Genomic DNA, 20,893 nt, shown 5'->3' with positions numbered 1-20,893 from the left:
ATCTTGTCATGCAAAAAAGTTCAGCCATATCCGATGCTTTATTCATTCATAAATTGAAAGTAAGCAATCTACATTTGGAATATCCCCCTGATTTGCCGTAAAAAATTGCAGGAACTCGATACACCAGGTCGATGTATCTAATCGTTGACTTTAAAAATCAATTCCATGAATGCAAATATGTGAAAATCAATATATTTCAGTCACATAGCCAGTAGAAAAATTGATTTTTCTCTCTTAAAGTTCAAAATACTATGAGCCATTATTTTTGTCCGCTAATTTTTGCTTGCGGTATAAGGAGTAAGTAAGTAAGTAAGTAAGTAAGTAAGGCCGGGCTGGCCGGCGAGGCGCCCTCAAGGGGCCAAGGCAACTGGCAACTGCCGTCGTGCACCCCGAAGTCGGACCGTGCTCCTTAACATATCTTCGTACTATTGACACATTTGAGTATCATCTATATTCCCGCAAGGCTCAGCGGCCGTCTGATAGCCAACGGAAGGCATTATCAAAGACTGTGGCAGACGCTGCAGAGCACGGGCTTTCGGAGCACGGCCATGCCTCCACCGAGTTGGACTGTGTTGTTGCAATCAGGCCCGCCACATCCCATCTCGGGCCCTGGTACCAATTTTCTGGCCCGGGCCCCTAGCACAGGGGGGGGGGGGGGGGTCCGGAGGGCCTCCCCCGGGAAATTTTTGAAATTTTAAATCTATTTGGACGCATTATGAAGCTCTTATGATGGAGATTTTCCATCAATTTCTGCAGAATAATTACGCCTTTTTGTTTACTTTCAGCACCAAAAACTTTCGAATTGTTGCATTCAAAACATCTATAAATTTTTTTTTGAGGGGGCAGATGATAATTTTCAATTCTATGGGGAGCCGGGCCCCCCTGGACTCCCCTTTCGTACGTCTATGGCAAGGAAGTTAAGCCATTGAAGTCGAGGATGCCCAGAAAGGAGCCTCTTAGCATCCGACAACGGAAGAAAATGAAACACAGTTACTAAAAATATCATTCTACATATACTCAAAATCTTGAAAATCTCTAAAAAAGTAAGAAAAATTTTATAGTGCCCTAGCGTGTTTTTGAAACTTTATTCACCTTTTGCGGAATTTTTAGGGTAATTTTTTCACTTTTCCCTACGAGACAAGGGTTACACATGAATTCGTAGTGGTTTGTCACCTGCGTCACGGGCCCCTCCAGGGCCCGGGCCCCGGTACCAAGGACCCAGTATCCCCCTCCTTGTGGCGGGCCTGGTTGCAATCTACACTGATAGGTAGCGCTGGCAGTCGCGCACACTACGAGTGATTACCGATTTTTCACAACCCAGTCGAACAGTGCAGACGGATTACTTACTGGGTGACCATGTCCCTCCCGCACCCTGTTACCTCGAAGGGTCAGGGTATTGGAGTGGCATAGTCATCCACGGTCACGATGACTGATATTTGAGTGTCCTCAAATATCAGTCACCTCAACGCAGTCGCAGGTGTTTGTGTTCTCATTCTCCCTCATTTGCATTACGCCGTCGCCGTGTAGTTAGCTTTACGCCTTCGCACACTTGTGATGAGTTTTGAGTTATGTTTTTACGCTGTCGCCACGCCTTTTAGTATGCCTAGCTAAGCACCACATTTTGAGCCGCAAACATGTGAGTGTTGCCATGGGACTTCCGCCCCCCTACGCCTTGGACTTAGCCAGCCGCCATCCATTCTAGCCTTATTATCAGCATGTGAGTAGTTGTTGTATATTCGCGGGGGGTATCCAGGTTAGGTTTAGTTTTTTCTTTCTCTAGTTTGCCATTTTCCTTCTTCTCATAGGTTTTCGCCCTTTTACCCATAATAAGTCGTGGTCCCTCGTGCCATTTTCTCTGCCATTTAGCCACTTTCTTCTCTTCCCTTCATTTTCTTCTCATGCCATTTAGAGGGTCGGATAGGGGCCGCAGTCCCCCCGATTTCGACTTTCCTCATTGAGTGTCCTCAAATATCAGTCACCTCCGGGGATTGAACCCGGGACCTCAGTGTTGGCAGCGAACTGCCTTGACCACTACACCACTGAGGCTGACTGGTATAAGGAGTATATGAAAGCGCTCGACTGAATTAAATCATTTACACGAATATACCGATGAAAAGTGTAAAAATTACATTTTCTCTCCTAAACGTTTAGAAGTTTGATATCACTAGAGGTCGGAAGATTTTAAGCAACAATAAACTACCTGCTAATTTTTACGTATAGTCATTACTAAAAGCTCTCTGACCCCCCAAAATTTTCATACATTTTTCACAGATTCTACTATTTTACTCGGCCGATTTCTATGATCTTTGCGTCCGTCAACAGTTGATATTCCTCGAAAGAGCTATTCAGATTGATTATCGACCTTTGTTCCTTCCTCAGTGTAATGCTTCCTTAACATACAGCTGACATCGCAGTTTTTAGTCATATCCCTGCGTCTTATACAATAACTAAAAATGAACGTTTGAGTTTCATTTGCCTCATATCAGTGTAAACTGATATGTTCACTTTTTATTGAGACACGCATATTATTTAAACAAACTTTAAGATTTATCGTCATTTTTTATCACGCAAGTCAGAGAGCTGTTGCACCTCCTTTCTTCACAAAGACACCTCAGTAACTCTGGTGGAGCTTGAAGTTGCGGATTTGATAACAAGGTAAAAACTATACAGCAATTGCAAATACTGTAACAGAACAAATAAAATTTTAAAAAAATTAGATTAAAGTATACAAACCTGTAATGTTTTTTAATCTTTAAAAATCTGCATTAAATGTAATTATGAGCAAGTCATGTAAAATGACATCAAAAGAAAGTTATAAGTATCCGAGCTGTATTAAACTAGGGGTACAGGGTACACACTCTAACCGCTTTGCGCCTACGCATTGTGCGTCACTTTTATGATTTTACATTATAAAAGGATAATATCAAATTTTAGGAGTTAATCATAAATGGCATAGTGTCACTCATTTTTAACGACGCATTATTTATTCATTTTTTAGGAAAAATTAAACCATTTTTTTGTGGCATGATGTTGCAAATTTTCATCAATTTTTTCTTATTCGAAGAAGTGATTGTCAAACTTTTGAAAGTTCAAGAGAAGAGTTTGGGGACTCATTGAGACTGAATGAAAGTTTCAGCATAGATCGATGTCCTCCAGAATCCGACACCGAAAATTAATTCGTGCCACAGAGACTTTAATATTTTTAATGCATCAAAATCAACATAGTATGCTACATTTTAACCAAAACATGTGAAAATCTCAACGCATGCATGCTGATACATGCAACCTTCCCCCTTCCCATTATAGAAAATCTTGTTTGAATCTGCATTTTGGAAAATGCATAAAAAACATTCAAATGGAGACTTCAAGATCCGTAGCTATAAATATTTACTAAAAACGCACATCTTCTGGCGAAAATTTTCAAGATTTTAGAGAAAAATGCAGTTTGAGTCAATTTCTACATGAATAATTACCCTATGATTGTGCTTGTCTAAAATAGAGGTCATTGCTGTTGGTGTCCTCGCTCCTAGGAGAAAACGCTTTGCAACAACTCAGAGAAGCACTATCTCAAATAAAATTATAGTTTTGTGATTATACAAACAAGCCAACACACGTGAAAGAAAGGGTTTTTGGGCTAGAGAAGGGACTCAAAAATGTAATTAGGCAACAACTTAATTTTACCGCAAGCAAATATTGGTCATAATCGATAGAGGGTTTAATATTGCCTGCTTATTGCGGCATCAGGGATCGACCTCGGACTCTTAGAGTCGTGAGAGAAGAATTTTGACTTATCTAAAAGACTACGTATGACACTCTTAGTCTTAGTCGTCATTTTTACGTGGTTGCTGAGATTAATAGGCATTTTCAATTGTAACATTCAACAATGATTACACTCTTACCATGTGCGAGACGGAGGCTGGTAGAATGAAGAAAACACAAACGATTACAATAGTGGTGAAAGTACCAAACACCATCTTAATGTTTTGCGCATTCAATTCCTGAACAGCAAACAAGAGAGAGGAAAGAAGAAGACAAACTCATTTTAGTGCCATAGAGTTTGATTTCACCTTTAAATCATCTTCAGAATGCGTAGAAAAAGGTACGATGGGGCAAAATTGCCTCTACAGTCCTGTTGCGTCCGTCCAAAAACCAAAGGCGTGGCGAGTTTTGTGATAGATCGATTGCTCCGCCATTTAAACCTGCAGAAAAGGATCGATAAACAGGGTGCTGCCATAACAAACACCTTTATAATCAATTCTTCACCATAGCTTCAAATGGAGAAATATCGAAGATTGATTATTCACGCCTCGCCACTTTTCGAAACGCGCCCAGGAAATTAAGGAAACAAATTAAATGTTCTGAAAAACCGCTGAATGTGCGAATGAAGAAGAAAATGAGACGAAATAATAATCCTCCACTGCATAGCAAGGAAGGCATTGCATCCTTAAGTGCATCGTGCGAGTGGAGAGAACCGATGGGGCCATAATGGGGGCTCGCGTCTTTGATTGATAATGAAGTTTCAATAATCACCGGTCAAACCACGGGGTGCAGGGAGGATTATTATTTTGTCTCCTTTTCCTCTCATTCGCACATTCAGGTTGAATGCAAATGCGATACAGCAATAGTTATATTCCCTACTTACTTTGGGTATAAGTTTTCCATGTGCCCAAATTTAGGCCCAAAGTATGAGTTGCCACCCAAGATTGCTGCAAGTTGAAAATCATATGTGTTCCATCCCAAGGTTCTTCAAATTGCAGCAATCGCAGTTTAACATTCGGTGTAGTAGTAATAAGTAACAACATAACGACGGTAAAACTACCAAACCACGTATCTCGGTTTGCGACGTCGCAGACTTCCTGTCATACTTTATTTTTTAAATGAAAAATTACTTAACGTCTAGTCTTGAAAATTTCTGTGATTTTTCCTCTTTGTGCGGAGAAAATTCTGTGAAAATTTCAAAGAATGATATTGACTTGGTCGACTTCAAAAAAATAAAATGCGAGCGTAGATTTTTAAACACCGCAAACGAGATACGTGGTTTGTTAGTTTCACCGTCGAAAGTAACATTTGGTAATCAGTTCGCAAACGCTTTTATACTGTGATAGGAATTGAATCGGGACGTGCGAAAACCGCCAAAGTCCATTTTTCCGGTCTTAAGTTTTTTTGAGTCCATAATACTTTTCAAAGTTGGTAGCAACTACTGAAGTGGCGTTTAAACTCATCTTAAGGTTTCCTTAATCCCAAGGCGAGTCCTTTCGTCACTTTTATGGTTGTATCAACTCCACTGGAAAAATGGACGTTAGCGGGTTTTGCACGTACTGATTCAATTACTGTCAGCAAATCCCGTTTGGCGAGGTAAATCCACCCAGAATGTGTCATAGGAATGCCGGTCAAAACGTTGCATACGACGGCTCGGGTATTCCCTTTTTTACAGGAATTGATAGAAATAATTTCGGCTGAAATTTTAATTTTAGCCGCCCATAGTGCAACAATGTAGTTGATTCTTTCACTGAAAAAAACACTCCGGCCGTGGAAGCCGTACTTACGGGCTATATAGACATACCGTCCGGGTTCCGGGCTCAGAGGCCGAAAGTTCCGGGCGTAGCACCCGGAGCACTTCGACTGCTCCGGGTGCTACGCTCGGAACTTTCGGCCTCTGAGCCCGGAACACGGACGGTATGTCTATATAGCCCGTAAGTACGGCTTCCACGGCCGGAGTGTTTTTTTCAAGTGTTGCATAGATGCAAGGCATCATGCACTTTCAGATGGTTCAGTTACTGCGACTTACTTCCAAGTTAGTATGAGATTGTGACACCTCGGCCTATCACCCATCCGAGCTTAAAAAATAAAAATAAATGTCTATAATTGCTCAACGTGATCTCAACTCAATGTGATCATTATGTTTACATCCACATTCACTGTGCTAAAATTCTGACAATTTCTAGATAAGCCTTAAGCCCAATTGATAAGAATGGCAGCTTCTACTCGTGGCCCCAGCAGAAAATGAGTGTGTTCTCTTTAAACATTGACTGATTTATACAGGCTTTGACTACCCAGAAAGAGGGAAACCCAACAGGCGATCGCGAATGCAGGCTTTACGAAGAGTGAAAGTACCACTTAAGATTCGTCTCCACAAAAAGTTGTGGTGAATGATAGGGGGACTTTATCAGAGATCATTTATAGATATAATTCATATTTGGAAGAAGAAAACATACCTGAGATACTGCCAGTGCAGAAACGACATCAAAGGAAATTGACCCAGTCATGCTTGCTGAAAGTATGGGTTCACATAAGCTCTTCACTTTTGAGGATATCCTAGGGGGAAAATGAACAACATATGAAATGCTGGGTCCTCTAAAAGAATGAGTTGATAAATGTTGCACGGTATATAGCAAACGGGTATATTCCATGCCTAGAGATGCAAAAACATATAGTTAGAGGTGATAAAAATAAACAAGCAGGAAGCTCCAACGCATTGGCGTCGGAGAGCGGCTCTGGGGGCAGTAGTTGTAGTCAAGAATGAGGGCCTAGACACATTTTGTCATTGATGTACAATCCGACAACTGTCGATTCATGTTTTGTAACTTAGCAGATTTACGTAGCCGGTGTATAAATGTGTATTGGGCTTTGATATGGCGAATACATGGCATTATCACTTGTTGTATACTTTTAATTTTGAAAGCTCTTTGGAGGTCCGCTTCCTAAAAAATCTCTGGTTGATAAGTCGTTTAGCGAGGCTGCAAAAAATTTGCATTTTTATATCTGAAAGTGTAGGTATTGGTTTTTTGTATAATTGTTTTTTTGGATTGCTGGAAAAGTAACGCATACTTCTATAATTTAGGACTGAGTCAGGGAAATATAAGGTTCGTTAAATAGTAAATATTCCTAGTACCGTGTGACACTATTGTTAACGAAAAGTTTTTGCAACTTGTCAAAGAGGTTGTTGAATGATCTTCGAATAACTTTTGATGAGCTAGAGGTAATGGTTCTATCTGCAGCTCGTGGACTTCTGTACGATATTGTCCAGAATCATCTAAATTTTCAAAAAGTGTCCGCTTGTTCGATACCCAATTTGCTCATTCATGCATACAAGGAGAAGCGCATGAAAGCTTTAGCAGACATTTTGGAGATGAATCAAGAATTAGATGAAGAATTTATGACTTAAATCACGGCACCTTAATCACGGGATGACCTTAATTACGGCAACTATTTATTGTCCATGAGATGCAGATGGTTCCATTTCCCTAGCTCATCAAAAGGTATTCGAAGATCAATTTCATCAGCCACCCGTACGAACCACGTTTCTAGTGACCCGTACTTGCTTCGCACGTATGAAACATACAATCAGAGAAAACAGAATTCATCTTACAATAATCAATAATCAGTAGGACATGAATCGTTGCGATGTATAATACGACATTATAATGCGGCATTACTATTGTAATTCATTTTAATGTTTAGGGGCATTATAAATCATTATTGCCACGTCGGAATGAAATGTTGTAGACTGAATTGAAAAGCATGTTGGCAAAATTTATTATAAAAATAGTATAACATGTAGGTACATAACATAAAGGTAATACAAATTAAATGATTAGAGCGTGTATATTTCATTACATTATAGGTATATTACAATCATTTTTGTCATTGTTGGAAATTTTGATAGTTTGAATTTTGATAGTTGATAGTTGATAGTTTGAGAGTTGAAAATTTGGTTATTTTATTTAGTTAAGGTGATTCGATAGACGCCATATTTTGTGTCAGAATGGCATGCGACATATCCCATCAATTGGTTCCATTTTTTCATTTACTCATCATTTTTCTCCAATTTTAAGTTTCGCAATTCTGTTTTCAGGAGACTAAAGCACTCACTTATCAATTTGTATATTTATATTGAGTTAAGGGTAGAGACGTATTCCTCACCGGAATTGAGGAATGGAGGTGTTACAGTAAGTCCGGCATTAGGTTCCATTTCGACATCAGCGACGATCAACGCTACGATACTGGAAGCCAGTCTTCCGATATTAAATCCCTAGCGGGGAAGAAAAAAAATGCCTAGATTTCGCTAAAAATCCCTAAATCCCCAGATTTGCTCAAATATACTTAAAAAATCCCTAGATTTTGCAAAAAGCGCCATTTTTTTATGAAGAATCATGATGTCATTCGATGTAGCGATTTGCAATATTTAAATCTGATTGGCTCGTTTGAATTTTGGCGCTCTCTGAAAGCAGTGCTAATCCAGACCAATAAAATGAAAGAATATTAGTTGATTTCTTATTATTAACAGGTTGAATGCAGTTGAATGTCAAGTACATCGAAGGACGCAATCGTTTTAATTTCCGGCTTATTTGCGGGGAAAATAGTGTTGCCAAAAAGGCCTACAAAATATAGATGAAAAAATGTTTTCGATTGTCGAAGCTAGAATTGAGGTTAAAAAGTTGATTTTTGGTAACTTTACCTCATCAAAAAAAAATCCCTAGATTTCCTGAAAAATCCCTAAATCCCTGGAAATTCCGGAAAATCCCTAAATCTAGGAATAAACTCTTAGACATCGGATGGCTGTTGGAAGCATTAGAGTCAACATTTGAAACGCTGCTGCAGAATTTGCCGGGAGTATAATCGAGTGTTGAAAGTCAGTAGAATTGAACAATGTAATAATTGCTTTCCGAAATAAGCGTTATAATAAAAAAACAACGAATCTGAACTGTTAATACTGGAACACACCTTCTGTAAATGTACCTTGCGAGAGATAAGTAAAAAAATAGATGTACTGGAGGAGAAGTGCTTCTCCACAGAGTTTGAAGAAGGAAAAAAAATGCCCAAATTTACTTACTTCAGCATTTTCGGCAAAATCACTGCAATTTCCGAACCTTTTTCTGGCCAGGGGCCAAAATTAAATGATTATGAAGGGCCACTTAGATGTTGTAGATAAAAATAGGACTGTTGAAAAAGTCGCCGTTTTCAATAAATATGTACCCGGAATGGAAGACATCTAGGGGAAAATTGTTACGATTTTCCGATGCAAATATTTTCCTACAATCTATTTTCCTGCGTTTTGGGATTATACGTACTAAGCAGGCTAAGGGCCCGTTCGCCAAAACTAATCGGAACTGTATGAATGAATTGCTCCTTTTAAAAATCAAAACAATATCGAATTGCGATATATTACACAGTTAAGATAGGGCTATGTCCTGTCGTAAGCGGCGACATAAAGTCGATATCATTTCAATAATCGCCCCAATGGCCACGATAGTTGTTAGACGTTTACGGTTTCCCTGGTAACCTTTGTTTGCTATCAGCTGATATCGAGTAAATGACTAGGAAGCTCCAACCCAGTGGTTAAAGCTTCCTTAACCGCGAAAACTTTAAAATTCAAATTTTCAAATTTTGAACGTAAAGTACATTTTTTCCATCACGAGATAAAAGCACAAACAAGTTTTGAATTGTTGACTGTATCACCATGATTCCAAAAATACAATACACAACATAGCATTGACTAACAATAAAACAGTATGCAATAAAATAAAGTCATGACAAGGAACATAGCCGAAAATGGCGCCGATTCCCATCAACCAACGCGCGGTCTCTACAATGTAACATGCTGCATTGATACTCCCCAGCTGGGACCGTCCGGAATAGCAGCTCTAGTGCAAGCACCAGAGCCGCTAAAATGCGTAAACTTACTTGCCGTTAACTCTAGAATGTATTTGAGTACTAAGTGGATAGCATGAAATGATGTTGAGTAAAATGATGAGGAGAACCTTGATGCTATACATGTATATTTCAGTATTTGTTGCATATCAGTGGTGAAGCTACAGAAGTGCTTATCTCAATTTTTGACGGATTTGAATTAGCTGCATAAATGCGTTGTTGAAGATGTTTTCTACCTGGCATCAAGAGATTACACTCGAGAAAAATCGGGAAGCCACGAGTACCGCGGCGTGCTTTGAGATATGTCGACTGATTTGCCACATAAACTTATATGGGAAAGAATTCATAAACAGTGTGTTCGTTAAGATCATCTTAATAATCGACTCTTTACCATATAGCTTCGAATGGGGAATTATCGGTAACCGATCATTCTCGCCTCGCCACTGGAAGTCACCTAAAACCGCGCGTAGAAATTTGTTCGAGTATCTCGGGATTAATCGCAGAAGTGCGTATTTCGTTCTATGTTTCAGTTACTGTCTTGTTCCTCCTTATTCTTTTCGTTCTTATTTTGCCTCTATATGTATATCTCTCATTTCCTTTCCCTTCTTTGTTGTATTTCAAGGCTAACAGAATATTTTTAAGTAATTCGGTAGAACGTATAAAAAAGGTAATGCAAATAAACTCTTACCTGATCGTTAAGCAAAATCTCGTTAACGTCCTGAGCGGTTTCAATTAAAAGATTCCTTTTATGGGACAAAATTCCAAGAAAAATGTATCCCGTAGGCATTAATACACAATGTATGTGACGCGCAAGGGTGGCGGGTGTAAGAACAAAATTGTTTGCGATGTCGGTCACAAGCAAGGCCTCACTTAATATCTGTGAAGAATGGTATAGGAGGGTCAACGACACATAAGACCATTTGTAGCGAGGCTTGGCGATTGAAAATGCACCATCCAAAGTGAATTTAAGCTTTCGTGCGGCTCTCAGGATGGATAATTCATGAGGGAGCGTCATCTTTTCATCTGATCTATTATGAAGAAAACGCTTTCCCAGTCTGAAAAAAAAGGAATGTTACACATTCTGATAGAATAACACACTAACAGCCATTGTAAGGCCGGCAAAACCGGCAGTGTCACAAGGATAATATTAATATGGACTTTATTTTGCAATTGTATCACACGCTTGAATCATTCTGATTACCACGGCTCTCCTTTCAAAATTGTACGTAAGTAAAACACAATTAACGCAACATTAATTACTAAAATCAATTCATAATTAGGTATTGTCGTTTTAAAATAACACTGATTACTAAGAAATTGAAATTCCCGCTCACAAGAAAACCAGAGTCTTCGTAAATCAAACCGCGATCCTAAAACCGAATTGGTAGTCTTTTCAACCGAGCAGAGTAATGTTTCTCCCCCGTACTATGCTGTTCAAAGTGTTTAAAAGCAAACCTGCAACAACTGAGCCAAAGGGCCGGCCGAGATAAAGAGTGGCTTATTTTAATTGTTGTCTGTTGCGAAGCGATTTAACTCCAGCATACCATGGCTATTTTATGAGCAGGAACTTTGAATTTATGCAAAAAATTCATTAGTTACTTCCAATAACTTTCGTTGCACGAGTTGTGTACCACACAAAATTCTGATGCAAAAACATCATATCATATTGCTTGAATTCGCACCTTAGTTAGTAGTTCGTCCGAATAAATATAATAACACGTTTATAAGGGAAGGGTTGATCCGTGTGGAACTTTTGCATCCATGAAGATGACAAACCCCACGACGCGATGGGCCTGGGGCCTAGTCACTTGTAGTTACGAAGCTGATGGCTAGAAAATATATTTAATAGTTGAAATAATAATTGAGAAGTGATCACAGAAAATTACATACCAGAAGAATCCAGTGAAAGCTAGTGTGATAGTCTTGCCTTTTGACATTGAATTCCAGATGTTTGTGGACTTAAATTTAACTGTATTCTACATTAAAAATACGATACTGGCGTCAGGATAATTGTTGGCATTAGGATAGGGTTAATCGGACGATCGTAGAATTTTTTCTCGTAGTCATGGCTGTGTTGACTGGACTTTGAGCGTAGCCGTCTCGCCCGATACTGAAAGACTTGCATGTCATGATATACCGTATTTAATGATGTGGTATGGAGGTAGGGCTAATTGTCAACCACACATGAGGATCTAAAGTGTTATTGCTGAATTTCTCTCTCCTTACACGGAATCATGTAATAGTTGACGCAGCCAATACCAGTCACAACTTTTAAGTAACGGAGTTTCTGAGCAACACCATTAATCACGTTCTTTCGTTTCATGGTGAATTTGGAGGTGTTGTTGTAAATAAAATACCACATTAAACGTATTTAATTTGGCCGAGTTGTAAGTTTTAAGACGAAGAATCTGGGGAATGTCCGCGTATGAATAGTAAATAAAATAATAAAAATTACAATCATGAATATTGAAATAATAATAAAAATTACAATCATGAAAATTAAACATTAGTGGCTACAAAAATTGTTGCGGTGAGACAAACATTCGAAAATACATGAGCTTCTCACTTCCCTCCGTCAATAATAAGGGCCCGACAGCTGAAGATCTATAATAATTCTGGCTGAGTCATCTGGACCAATTTCTACAGGGAGGAACTAGGTCACATGAAGGTCGAACCGAGAAAAATAATTTTGAAATTTTATTCCTCCACAAGGCACAATGATTCGAAATAAAGTTCGATGCTTACTTTGACATGTAAGATGCTTTTCCTTATTTTATCATTTTGACAGAGAGGGCGGCTCGTTAGAATCAAAAAGTACTCAGTACTCGGTTTTCCCAAAATAAATCAGTTGTTTTCATAAGGGAACAGGTACATTCATCGATGAGTTTTAGTTAGCAAGTCCATTTATGCAAGCTAAGGCTCGCACAAAAATGGACTTTTTCCCTCCTGAAAATAACTTATTCAAATAAGAGTTGGTCTTTTTTGTCTCATTCGGTCCATTTCACGAGTCACAGCCATGAACTGGACTGCACTTTGCAATTTGGAACTATAAAATCTGGCTCATCTGAAAAAACGCTTATGTGCATAGGTAAACTAATGGCACATACGTTGTTTTTAAACCGGGCCGGAATTTATAGTTCCTAATTGCAAAATGAAGTCCAATTATAGAGAGGATTGGAACATTTCTATGCTACAAATAATAGGGTTGCACTCATATCCGTTCCTCAAATATTAAGGCTTCCTTAACTGATGTAATTATCTGCCTTATGGAGGCTTTATATTTAAGGAAATACTATGAATATAATTTTTGGTTTCTCGGTGTTTTGTGCCTACAATGCTTTGTGTTTCAGGATTGCATTTGGATGTAGGAGTCGTTTGAGTAAAATGAATCTAGGCGTACACATGTTCCCTAGATTTTAGTCATGCATAGGTGAAATTGAACATTAAGGCAAGTAGGGGTCAAATTGAATGCACGTAACGTTGAGTTTGTAGCTATTCAAAGAGGCCGAAGTTTTTTTTTTCGTTTGAAAGGAATGAAGAAAAATTAATGCAAGCGGTCAACTGCCTAGCCTCCGGATAGTTGTGCTGCAGCTCTTTTATGCGAGGCATTCTTCCGGTGAGCGCGCTTGGGAGTGCAATCAAGAGTGCATTTTCCTTTTAACGATTACCAATCAATAAATACAAATTTGAAACAATGAAATATAAGGCCACTCAAAGGGCGCAAACAAACAGAGGTAAAGGTTTTTTGACGCAAGACGCATGAGGGGAAAAATAGAAAAATGCCCCGAACTATACATACTTGTATGCGGGAGTCATGCATAATGAATTAATGAATCATAGGTTATTCATATTTACTAAGGCCTGGATTCAATGACCACAGTACTGCCGTGCTAGGAAGAACGTCGTGTGAACATTCGAGAGTTGCCAAATTTCCTTCGATAAAATGTTTATTTTCGGGGAAAGAAAGGAATATTTTTCCTTGAAATTGTCAGGGACTGAAATTGCGAACAAAATTATCTGAAAAATGGGAAGGAAAATATTCATGAGTTTACCAGGAAATTCGTGTCTCATCAAAGGAAATTTGACAACGCCTAATGGATCATACGGTGTTCTTCCTTAGCACGGTAGAGTATACAAGATGCCGCAGACCGTGGCTATCAACACCAAATCCCTGATTTAAGAACGTAGATTTCCTCGTGCAATCCCCCCAAAAATTGAGGTAGAAAGCACCAGCAAATGAAAAATGTTGTCTCCGTTCGTTGTTTTGAGAACTACATACATACTGGTTCTTACTTGGTACAAACTTGCAAGCAAAATCCCAAAAGGTTTTAATTTTTTTTTTTTTTTTTTTTTTTTTTTTTTTTTTTTTTTTTTTTTTTTTTAAGGAGAAGAAAACGTGGGTAATACGCCATGGCATGCGGCCGGCCAGCGCGCTAAGCAAAGCGCATTGGCCCCTACAAACCTAAGTGGATACTTCAAGCGTTGCGCAATGCGTGAAGTATCCACTTAGGTTTGTAGGCGCCGGTGCGCGTTTCGAGCTGCTGTCACGCCGCGCCACATTGCATTATGTTGTATTTCAGGTCTTAATAAAAACCCGGGCATATTTCCCCATACAACAAAGTGTCACAAAACACGATTGCCTATCGTGCGCGATATAAAGCGCGACTCAGAAGAGCCTCAACCAACTTTCATTTAATAGATTTTCGAGCCTGGAAAATTTTCTGCGAGTCTGGTTGGTTGCAGCAATGAAAGAATCTCGAGATATGTTACGATGTTTGCATTGTTTTTTCATTTTTGCTTTTGTATTGGCTGAAATCTTTAACTAGTTATAGACATGTGTTACTTGTTACCAAAATATCCGTTAGCTTTGTAACCTTTAGGAATGAGCAATATTTTAGCGGTTTTCAAAGAAATGCCTAGAGTAGCTCACAGCCGTCTAGTTGGCTCGGTGGCTGAAACTTTCCTCGTCTATTCTTTTTCGTTGGTTCATATTTTACGTTCAATCTTTTAAGGGATTGTACTCCATTATCGTCGAAGTAAATAGTTATGCCGAGAGCATCCTTTAGCACATAATGATGGTTATCAATAATAATCATGAGCACAGTTTAGGAAAAAATTTGGGGGGAAAACCGATAAAAAAATTACAGTTAGAGTCTCAACTGTTATTTTATACATTATTTACACAAATTGCTGGACATTAGGTTTAGTCAGTTTCATTTCGATTCTTCTCTTGATCAACAGGCATCGTTATTGACGGCGCAATCAGTTCCATCAAGCTGTACTCACACTGAATCACGAAAAGTTGCTTCAAAATTATGGATGAGCGTCTTTTCCATATTTTGAAGTTACACACTCCAAAACAACGTAAAAACTATACATTAACTGCAAGTACTGTAACAAAACAAAAACAAAAATCCAGTATGAGAGAGGAGGGAAGAGCTTGAGAGATTATAATCCTTTCCAAGTCGCATGAATCGATTTTTGGATATTAGTAAGTTTTTACCGGAATCAGCATTTCCATTTAATTCTACATAATTTCCTCCCATTTTTTATTTCATGGTAAAAAACGGAACAGCTTCATGCTTTGAAGCATTATTCGAATGCCTTGTGGACAGTAAAGGTTGAACGACTAGTATTTTAATGTGAAGATCTACCTAGTTTTAAGTTTGACGAGTAGAATGAAAGAAGAAATGATACAATCCATTTAAGTTCAGTCACACGTGGCTGTTGAGGAGGCACAACTTGCATTCCTAAAAATGAATGGATGGGCACTCATCAATTTTTCTCATTTCTTTGTTTCCCAAATTCATATAACTATGTCATTTATTCCTTCCAATTTTAGGAGTATGCAAGGTTCACAGGAGTAATAGAATATTTTTCCTTTTCTCCAATTAACGATACGGTATTTACGATTATCCAAAGTCCAGTATTCAGATGAATATTCAGTGATTTTCTTTTCATATGGAAATTCACGGAGGTATGGATGAACATAAATGATTTTTTCACCTTGACCAAATTTTCTGACGTCATTGCCCAACAGTTAAACATACGGAATTTGACCGGTTTGTTCGATCGCATTATCATGAGTGGAAGGTACCGAGTCAACTTGCACCTTTGCGCCACCCAGTTTTGATTGAAGTAAATGCGCACCGCCATTTCTTCAGCCTATACTTTTCAAAATAAGAAACAAAAATGTCAATTTAGCGCGCGCAGTTTCAATATGAAAATAAAGTCCATTGCTTTACTCCACCAATCAGTTATGTAGTGAAGGGGGTTTTGAAAATGCAAAGATGTCAGCAGGACTAATGTGTGACTATTAGGGCCGTTCGTTTCTGGATCATGTCACCCGTGTAAACGTATTTCTAACTTTTGAGCGGATCATGTTTTGCAAAGTTCATTTGCGTTTACCAACTGAACATTTAAGGTTCTTTACTAATGGGCCAATTTTAAATTTGTATGGCTTATTACAATGCCTTGAAGAGTTTCTCTTACGCTATGTTTTGCCAAAACCTCTAAATAGTTTATATTTAGGGAAGTGTAAGGGACTTAATTTACAATCCACGACATGAAATTGAATCAAAATGAACGTGTGTTGAAGAAAAGTTTTATCTGTGCTCCTGTCCTACCAATTATTGTTAAAGACATTCGATATTTTTGACCATTGTTACCGGTAGGTATTTTTTTCTGGGAAACTCGAATTTTCAGTCAAATTTTCAACGTTCTAAAATTCAAGATGGCGGACGCAACCCAAAGTGCTATCTTGGCTCCTGTTCGATCGATGTTTGTTATACTCAGAGTCAGGGGAGAATTTCATTGGCAATTTTAGTTTAGATATAAATTTATGAACGTGATTATTTGTTTTTTGATTGTGTTGATTCTTTCGCACGGTCTGACAAAACTTCTTAAGAGTAGATCAAAGATAAAATTTATGTTTAGTTATAATGAATTTTAGCATTAGTGAGGAAAAAATCTTCATTTCTTACTTTGTGAGCAGTGGAACCCGGTTCGGCAAAGAGGACGTAACTGATGACAATGATAACCACACCACCGAAAAGCATTTTGATATTTTGAGCGTGGAATCCCTGGACAGTTCAGAAACATTGACTTTCAAGCATACTCCACATAATTTTTGCTGTTGAATCTGGTAATTATTTTTTTGGTTGTAAAAGAACTTAATTCCGCCTAAAGAAATGCATCAAAAATATCCATATTCAAGGGAGCATACGCAAGAATGATGTAGTGGGTGCAATGGTGCATACGAAGTTTTTAAGCGCATTGTTTGTCGATAAATTAAGAGAAGATTAGCACTCTTCTTCATGGCTTGCTTTGAGGTCTCTTGGTCTCTTGCTCAGAGACTCATAAGGTATATTAGCATTGACTTTACTTGTATACATAAAAAAAAAAAAAAAAAAAAAAAAAAAAAAAAAAAAAAAAAAAAATATATTACGCAGGTCTTCTAAGAACTTAGGTTTCCTATTCCGTTTCATCCAAGCTTAAATAACAACATCAAGTTTGTAAAGAGAATAAAAACCCAATACAATTAAGGATCAAATGCAAAGTGAGGGGATGGTAAAATAGAGTTGGACCCACACTATTCTCCAGAGAAAACAAAGCTACATGAACCAAGAAATAGAATCAGAGGTACATAATGAACAATCGTAAGTTCCATGAAAGACTGGAGGGATGAGTTCCTCAGTTTAGAGAGCTGCATTCAAATGTACTTAAGTAAGGTCCTGGCGAGAGATCTGTACCAATTTGAGTCTTTTTGAACTGGTCAGCAGGTCCAACTCGGACTCAAACAATGAGCCCATTTTAATACTCTGCAAAATTATTGACACCACTCAATTGCAGTTATGGATACGACGCGAGGCATAACTCCTGACAAGGCAATCTTTGGGCCAAATTCCGTCGCTGTTGAACGAATCTCAAGGCGTAACAGGGGAAACGCTCGAAAATTATTAACTTTTGGTTCAGGTTTAACCTGATTGAATTATACCTGAGAAATTGATAATGCACAAATGACATTATAGGAAGCGGTCCCACTTATGGTCACGGCAATGATAGGCTCGATAACGTGCTTCACTTTTGAAGTTAATCTGAAAGAGGAATAGAATAGAGAAACAAACAGTAAACTCAAATATGATACGACGGTATGACCCTTTACAGTGACCCTTTACAGGCCCTTTATGTCCTTTGTCAGTGCTTAAAAGGAAGAGGGACCTTCCCCACTCAAAGAATCCCATTAGCGAAAAGGTCGGAATAGTACTGAATAATTCAAAGATATAATGGTAATAATTGAGGTAGATGTATCAAAAATAATGCTGATTGTATAGAGATATGGGTTTTGGACGGAAGTATTTTCTCATATTTATCAGAGGCAAAGAATTATTCATTTTAAATTTTGAAGGATATTAATGGCTGCAGACGTTGAAAAAAACGGATTTCCCTTGCAACGTCTAAAAATACCCAATTACATTCAATTCCTTTTTTTCTTCTTTTTTTTTATAAAAAATCAATTTTTTAATGTGTTGTTAATTCTATTTTTAACACGGTTGAGAAGAGGGTTAAAACCGTCTTATAACTTGCGAAACATTTTTATGTGTTTTTAGCCTCGTCTATCCGATTTCTTACATTTTTATTTATTAAGCAGAAAAATAAAATGAATAAAATTATTTTGCGGACTCATCTGCAGGTTTCAGGACATTCGGTCAACTATTTTTTGGTCAACAAATAAGCAACGGTGACTTGATCCAAGCGTTATATTTTAGTCCGTATGTAAAATGTTCGATATGAAATATACCTTATATATGCATACCTTTTTTCCTCTCTTTTTTAATGAAAATTTTACTTTATTTTAAAAGCATTCAAAGTTTCAAAAGCGGCAAATATTTGTGTAACCTTTCCCAAGCGATGGCATCGATATTAATCTCAATGAGCCGTAGTTGCGTTAAAAGAATCAATAGAAAAATGAATAAAAATGAAAAAAAAAAAAAAAAACAAGAATCTCGCAATCTTTGGTTTTAAACCATTTGTACATCGATCTTATAGAGTCAAATGAGTCCAATTTTGAGCATTTGCTTATGGGTACATAACACTGCAGTACAGTAAAATCACAAAGATAAAAGAAAAAATTTAAGTTCCTTGGAAATCATCCAATTTTACACGGAACTGTCTTAACATTTACAAACAACACATTTTAATTTCCTCTAACGCATATTTTTTCCCATCAATTTAAAAGAGAATAATCCATGCAGAGTGTGTGAACATTTCAAAATTATTAGTTAAAAAACGTTGACTCCGCAAGTTTCAATATTAGAGCGGCGTGATAGCGAGAAATGCGCACCGGCGCGGCGCCTACAAACCTAAGTGGATACTTCACGCATTGCGCAACGCTTGAAGTATCCACTTAGGTTTGTAGGGGCCAATGCGCTTTGCTTTGCGCGCTCGCGGCGCGAGACATTCTCCCGAGACATTACATAGGTTCATTCAAAGACGTCGTGAGTAATTGTCGTTGTGTTCACATGTGGACCAATTAACTTTCGTAAAGGGACCAAAACTCCCATGCCGAAAAAGCGCGTGGACGTTAACCACTAGACAAAAACAGGTGCGCGGACAAAAAATCGTTGACAAAATGTCCTATAAACCAAGTGCAAGTGCAAGTTGCAAGTGCACGTAGGTTCAATATCGAGGGCGCGTTATGGAGTAATTACACCTCCACCATCATCATCCGGACTAATAAATTTGATTTGCTCAATCCCCGGATGAGCTATCGAGCAGATAATTATTTGGGTCTCTAAGACAGATCACAAACGATCCGTCAATAACATTCTGAGGCGATGAACTCTTCTTGGAAGATTCGATGCGGTTTGTACAGAGAGGGCATTTTTGTTTCCGTAGTCTTAGAATATCCGCCAACGTTTCATCCATTCGGACGGACGCAAATTCATGAAATTCGTTGAAACTTTTCCTGAATTTCCCTCATGATATCACAATGCTGAAAACGTAGAATTTCAAAATTCGCCCAATAGTTTCCTCTCTAAAATAAAAATTAGCCCTGGAAATTCTGAAACCACGAAATTCCTTTTCTGCATCCAACGCCTCAATATTTGGCAGCATCTTTTGGAAACTCTCATAATTTTACTGAGTCTATGCGGCTGAGAAATATGAAGCTTTGTTTTGTATTAGCTCTCTAAATTTTAGAAAATCCAGCCAAAAGTTTCCTCTCTGAAATACAAATTAGCAGTGGAGATTCTGAAACACCAAAACCAATAAATGCCTTTTCTGCATCCAACGCCTCAATCGCTGCCTAAATTATACCTCATTCCTTAAGCGCTCACCTGAACAATCGCTGATGAAGTTTAATGGCACTCAAAAATTGATGCCAACTCAGGCAACCATCACGACCGTGCGTTTCTAAACTATGTCCACATATGAGGAACGCCGTCTTCAAGGAGTCCAAAAAGATGAAAATAAGCGCATTTCCCAAGTTCATGATGTAGTACTGGACCATGTTGGAGACCCAACCAATGGAGTATAAGAAAGCCCGCGTAGGGTTGTTCGTAGTGATCCCGATGAGTGAGAGTGGGTCCGGCACACCCACAGGATACTCTAACCGTCGCGATGGTGAACGGCTGAGTAGGAACGTGACGACAGGAGGCAGAAAGTAGAACAAAACCATGGTTTGCGTAATAGATATTATGCAAATGATTATCACTCGGTGACGAGCTTCCAATTCCGAGATGATCGTCGCGTGCAAAGAACTTGGAATTAGAAACTGTGAAAGGAATAACGTGGTTTATTTAAAAACAAGCTTGAATGGGCCAGTTGCGCTGGTGACGGAATCGAGTTTTGATACTTGATTCTTGTAGATTAGCTAAAAATAATATGATCCCAAACAGCAACTTTCTACGTTCAATTGGCCGAGATATCGCCTTTTGAAAAGTCAACTTTTTGACGTCGCCCACCGCGGAAGTGACACCCTTGGTTTCTTCCACCATGCTTTCTTCTTCAAGGAGACACAAATTTGCTCTGGTTACTCAACGTGTAACTCGGATGAAAACAAGGTGAAAGAAACTAAGGGTGTCACATCCGCGGATGGGATGACATCATAAACCGAATTTTTCAAAGCGCGATATCTCGGTGAATGTTCAACGTAGAAAATTGCTGTTTGGACGAATCTTAATATTTTTCGCTGATCTATAAAAAAAAAACACCAAAACACGATTCTGTGACCAGCGCAACT

General features: G+C 38.4%; 1 protein-coding gene and 1 long non-coding RNA gene across 3 annotated transcripts; both read right to left on the bottom strand.

Annotated features, from left to right (window-relative positions):
- Positions 1-736: 736 nt before the first annotated feature.
- LOC140225117 (uncharacterized) lies at positions 737-2,195 on the bottom strand. The gene is made up of 2 exons (XR_011900279.1): positions 1,980-2,195; positions 737-1,461 (listed from the first exon to the last, which is right to left on the bottom strand). It is a non-coding gene; the product is annotated as an uncharacterized lncRNA (long non-coding RNA).
- Positions 2,196-14,047: 11,852 nt separating this feature from the next.
- Positions 14,048-20,498, bottom strand: LOC140225115 (uncharacterized). Of its 2 annotated transcripts, XM_072302740.1 has the most exons (5): positions 19,989-20,498; positions 17,648-17,747; positions 16,635-16,733; positions 15,658-15,816; positions 14,048-15,042 (listed from the first exon to the last, which is right to left on the bottom strand). In XM_072302740.1, exons 1-5 carry the CDS (start codon positions 20,327-20,329, stop codon positions 14,965-14,967), a joined length of 777 nt encoding a protein of 258 aa, XP_072158841.1. In that variant the 5' UTR covers positions 20,330-20,498; the 3' UTR covers positions 14,048-14,964. The 2 variants fall into 2 exon arrangements, with proteins under 2 accessions (XP_072158841.1, XP_072158840.1); XM_072302739.1 differs by having other exon boundaries at positions 14,048-15,816.
- Positions 20,499-20,893: the final 395 nt, after the last annotated feature.

Source organism: Bemisia tabaci, chromosome 7, assembly GCF_918797505.1.
Source record: "Bemisia tabaci chromosome 7, PGI_BMITA_v3".
In the NCBI taxonomy this organism is placed as follows: Eukaryota; Metazoa; Arthropoda; class Insecta; order Hemiptera; family Aleyrodidae; genus Bemisia; species Bemisia tabaci.
The sequence above is the reverse complement of the archived record's forward strand: the minus strand, read 5'-3'. Positions and strand labels throughout refer to the sequence as shown.

What these genes read in the sequence shown, in the direction of transcription:
- LOC140225115 (XM_072302739.1), bottom strand. Translation starts at nt 20,329, where the DNA reads ATGGTTTTGTTCTACTTTCTGCCTCCTGTCGTCACGTTCCTACTCAGC. An exon ending in GTGCATTATCAATTTCTCAG is followed by an intron (nt 16,734 to 17,647) that starts GTATAATTCAAT and finishes TGAACTGTCCAG; the next exon opens with GGATTCCACGCTCAAAATAT. An exon ending in CGGGTTCCACTGCTCACAAA is followed by an intron (nt 15,817 to 16,634) that starts GTAAGAAATGAA and finishes TGAAAAGTATAG; the next exon opens with GCTGAAGAAATGGCGGTGCG.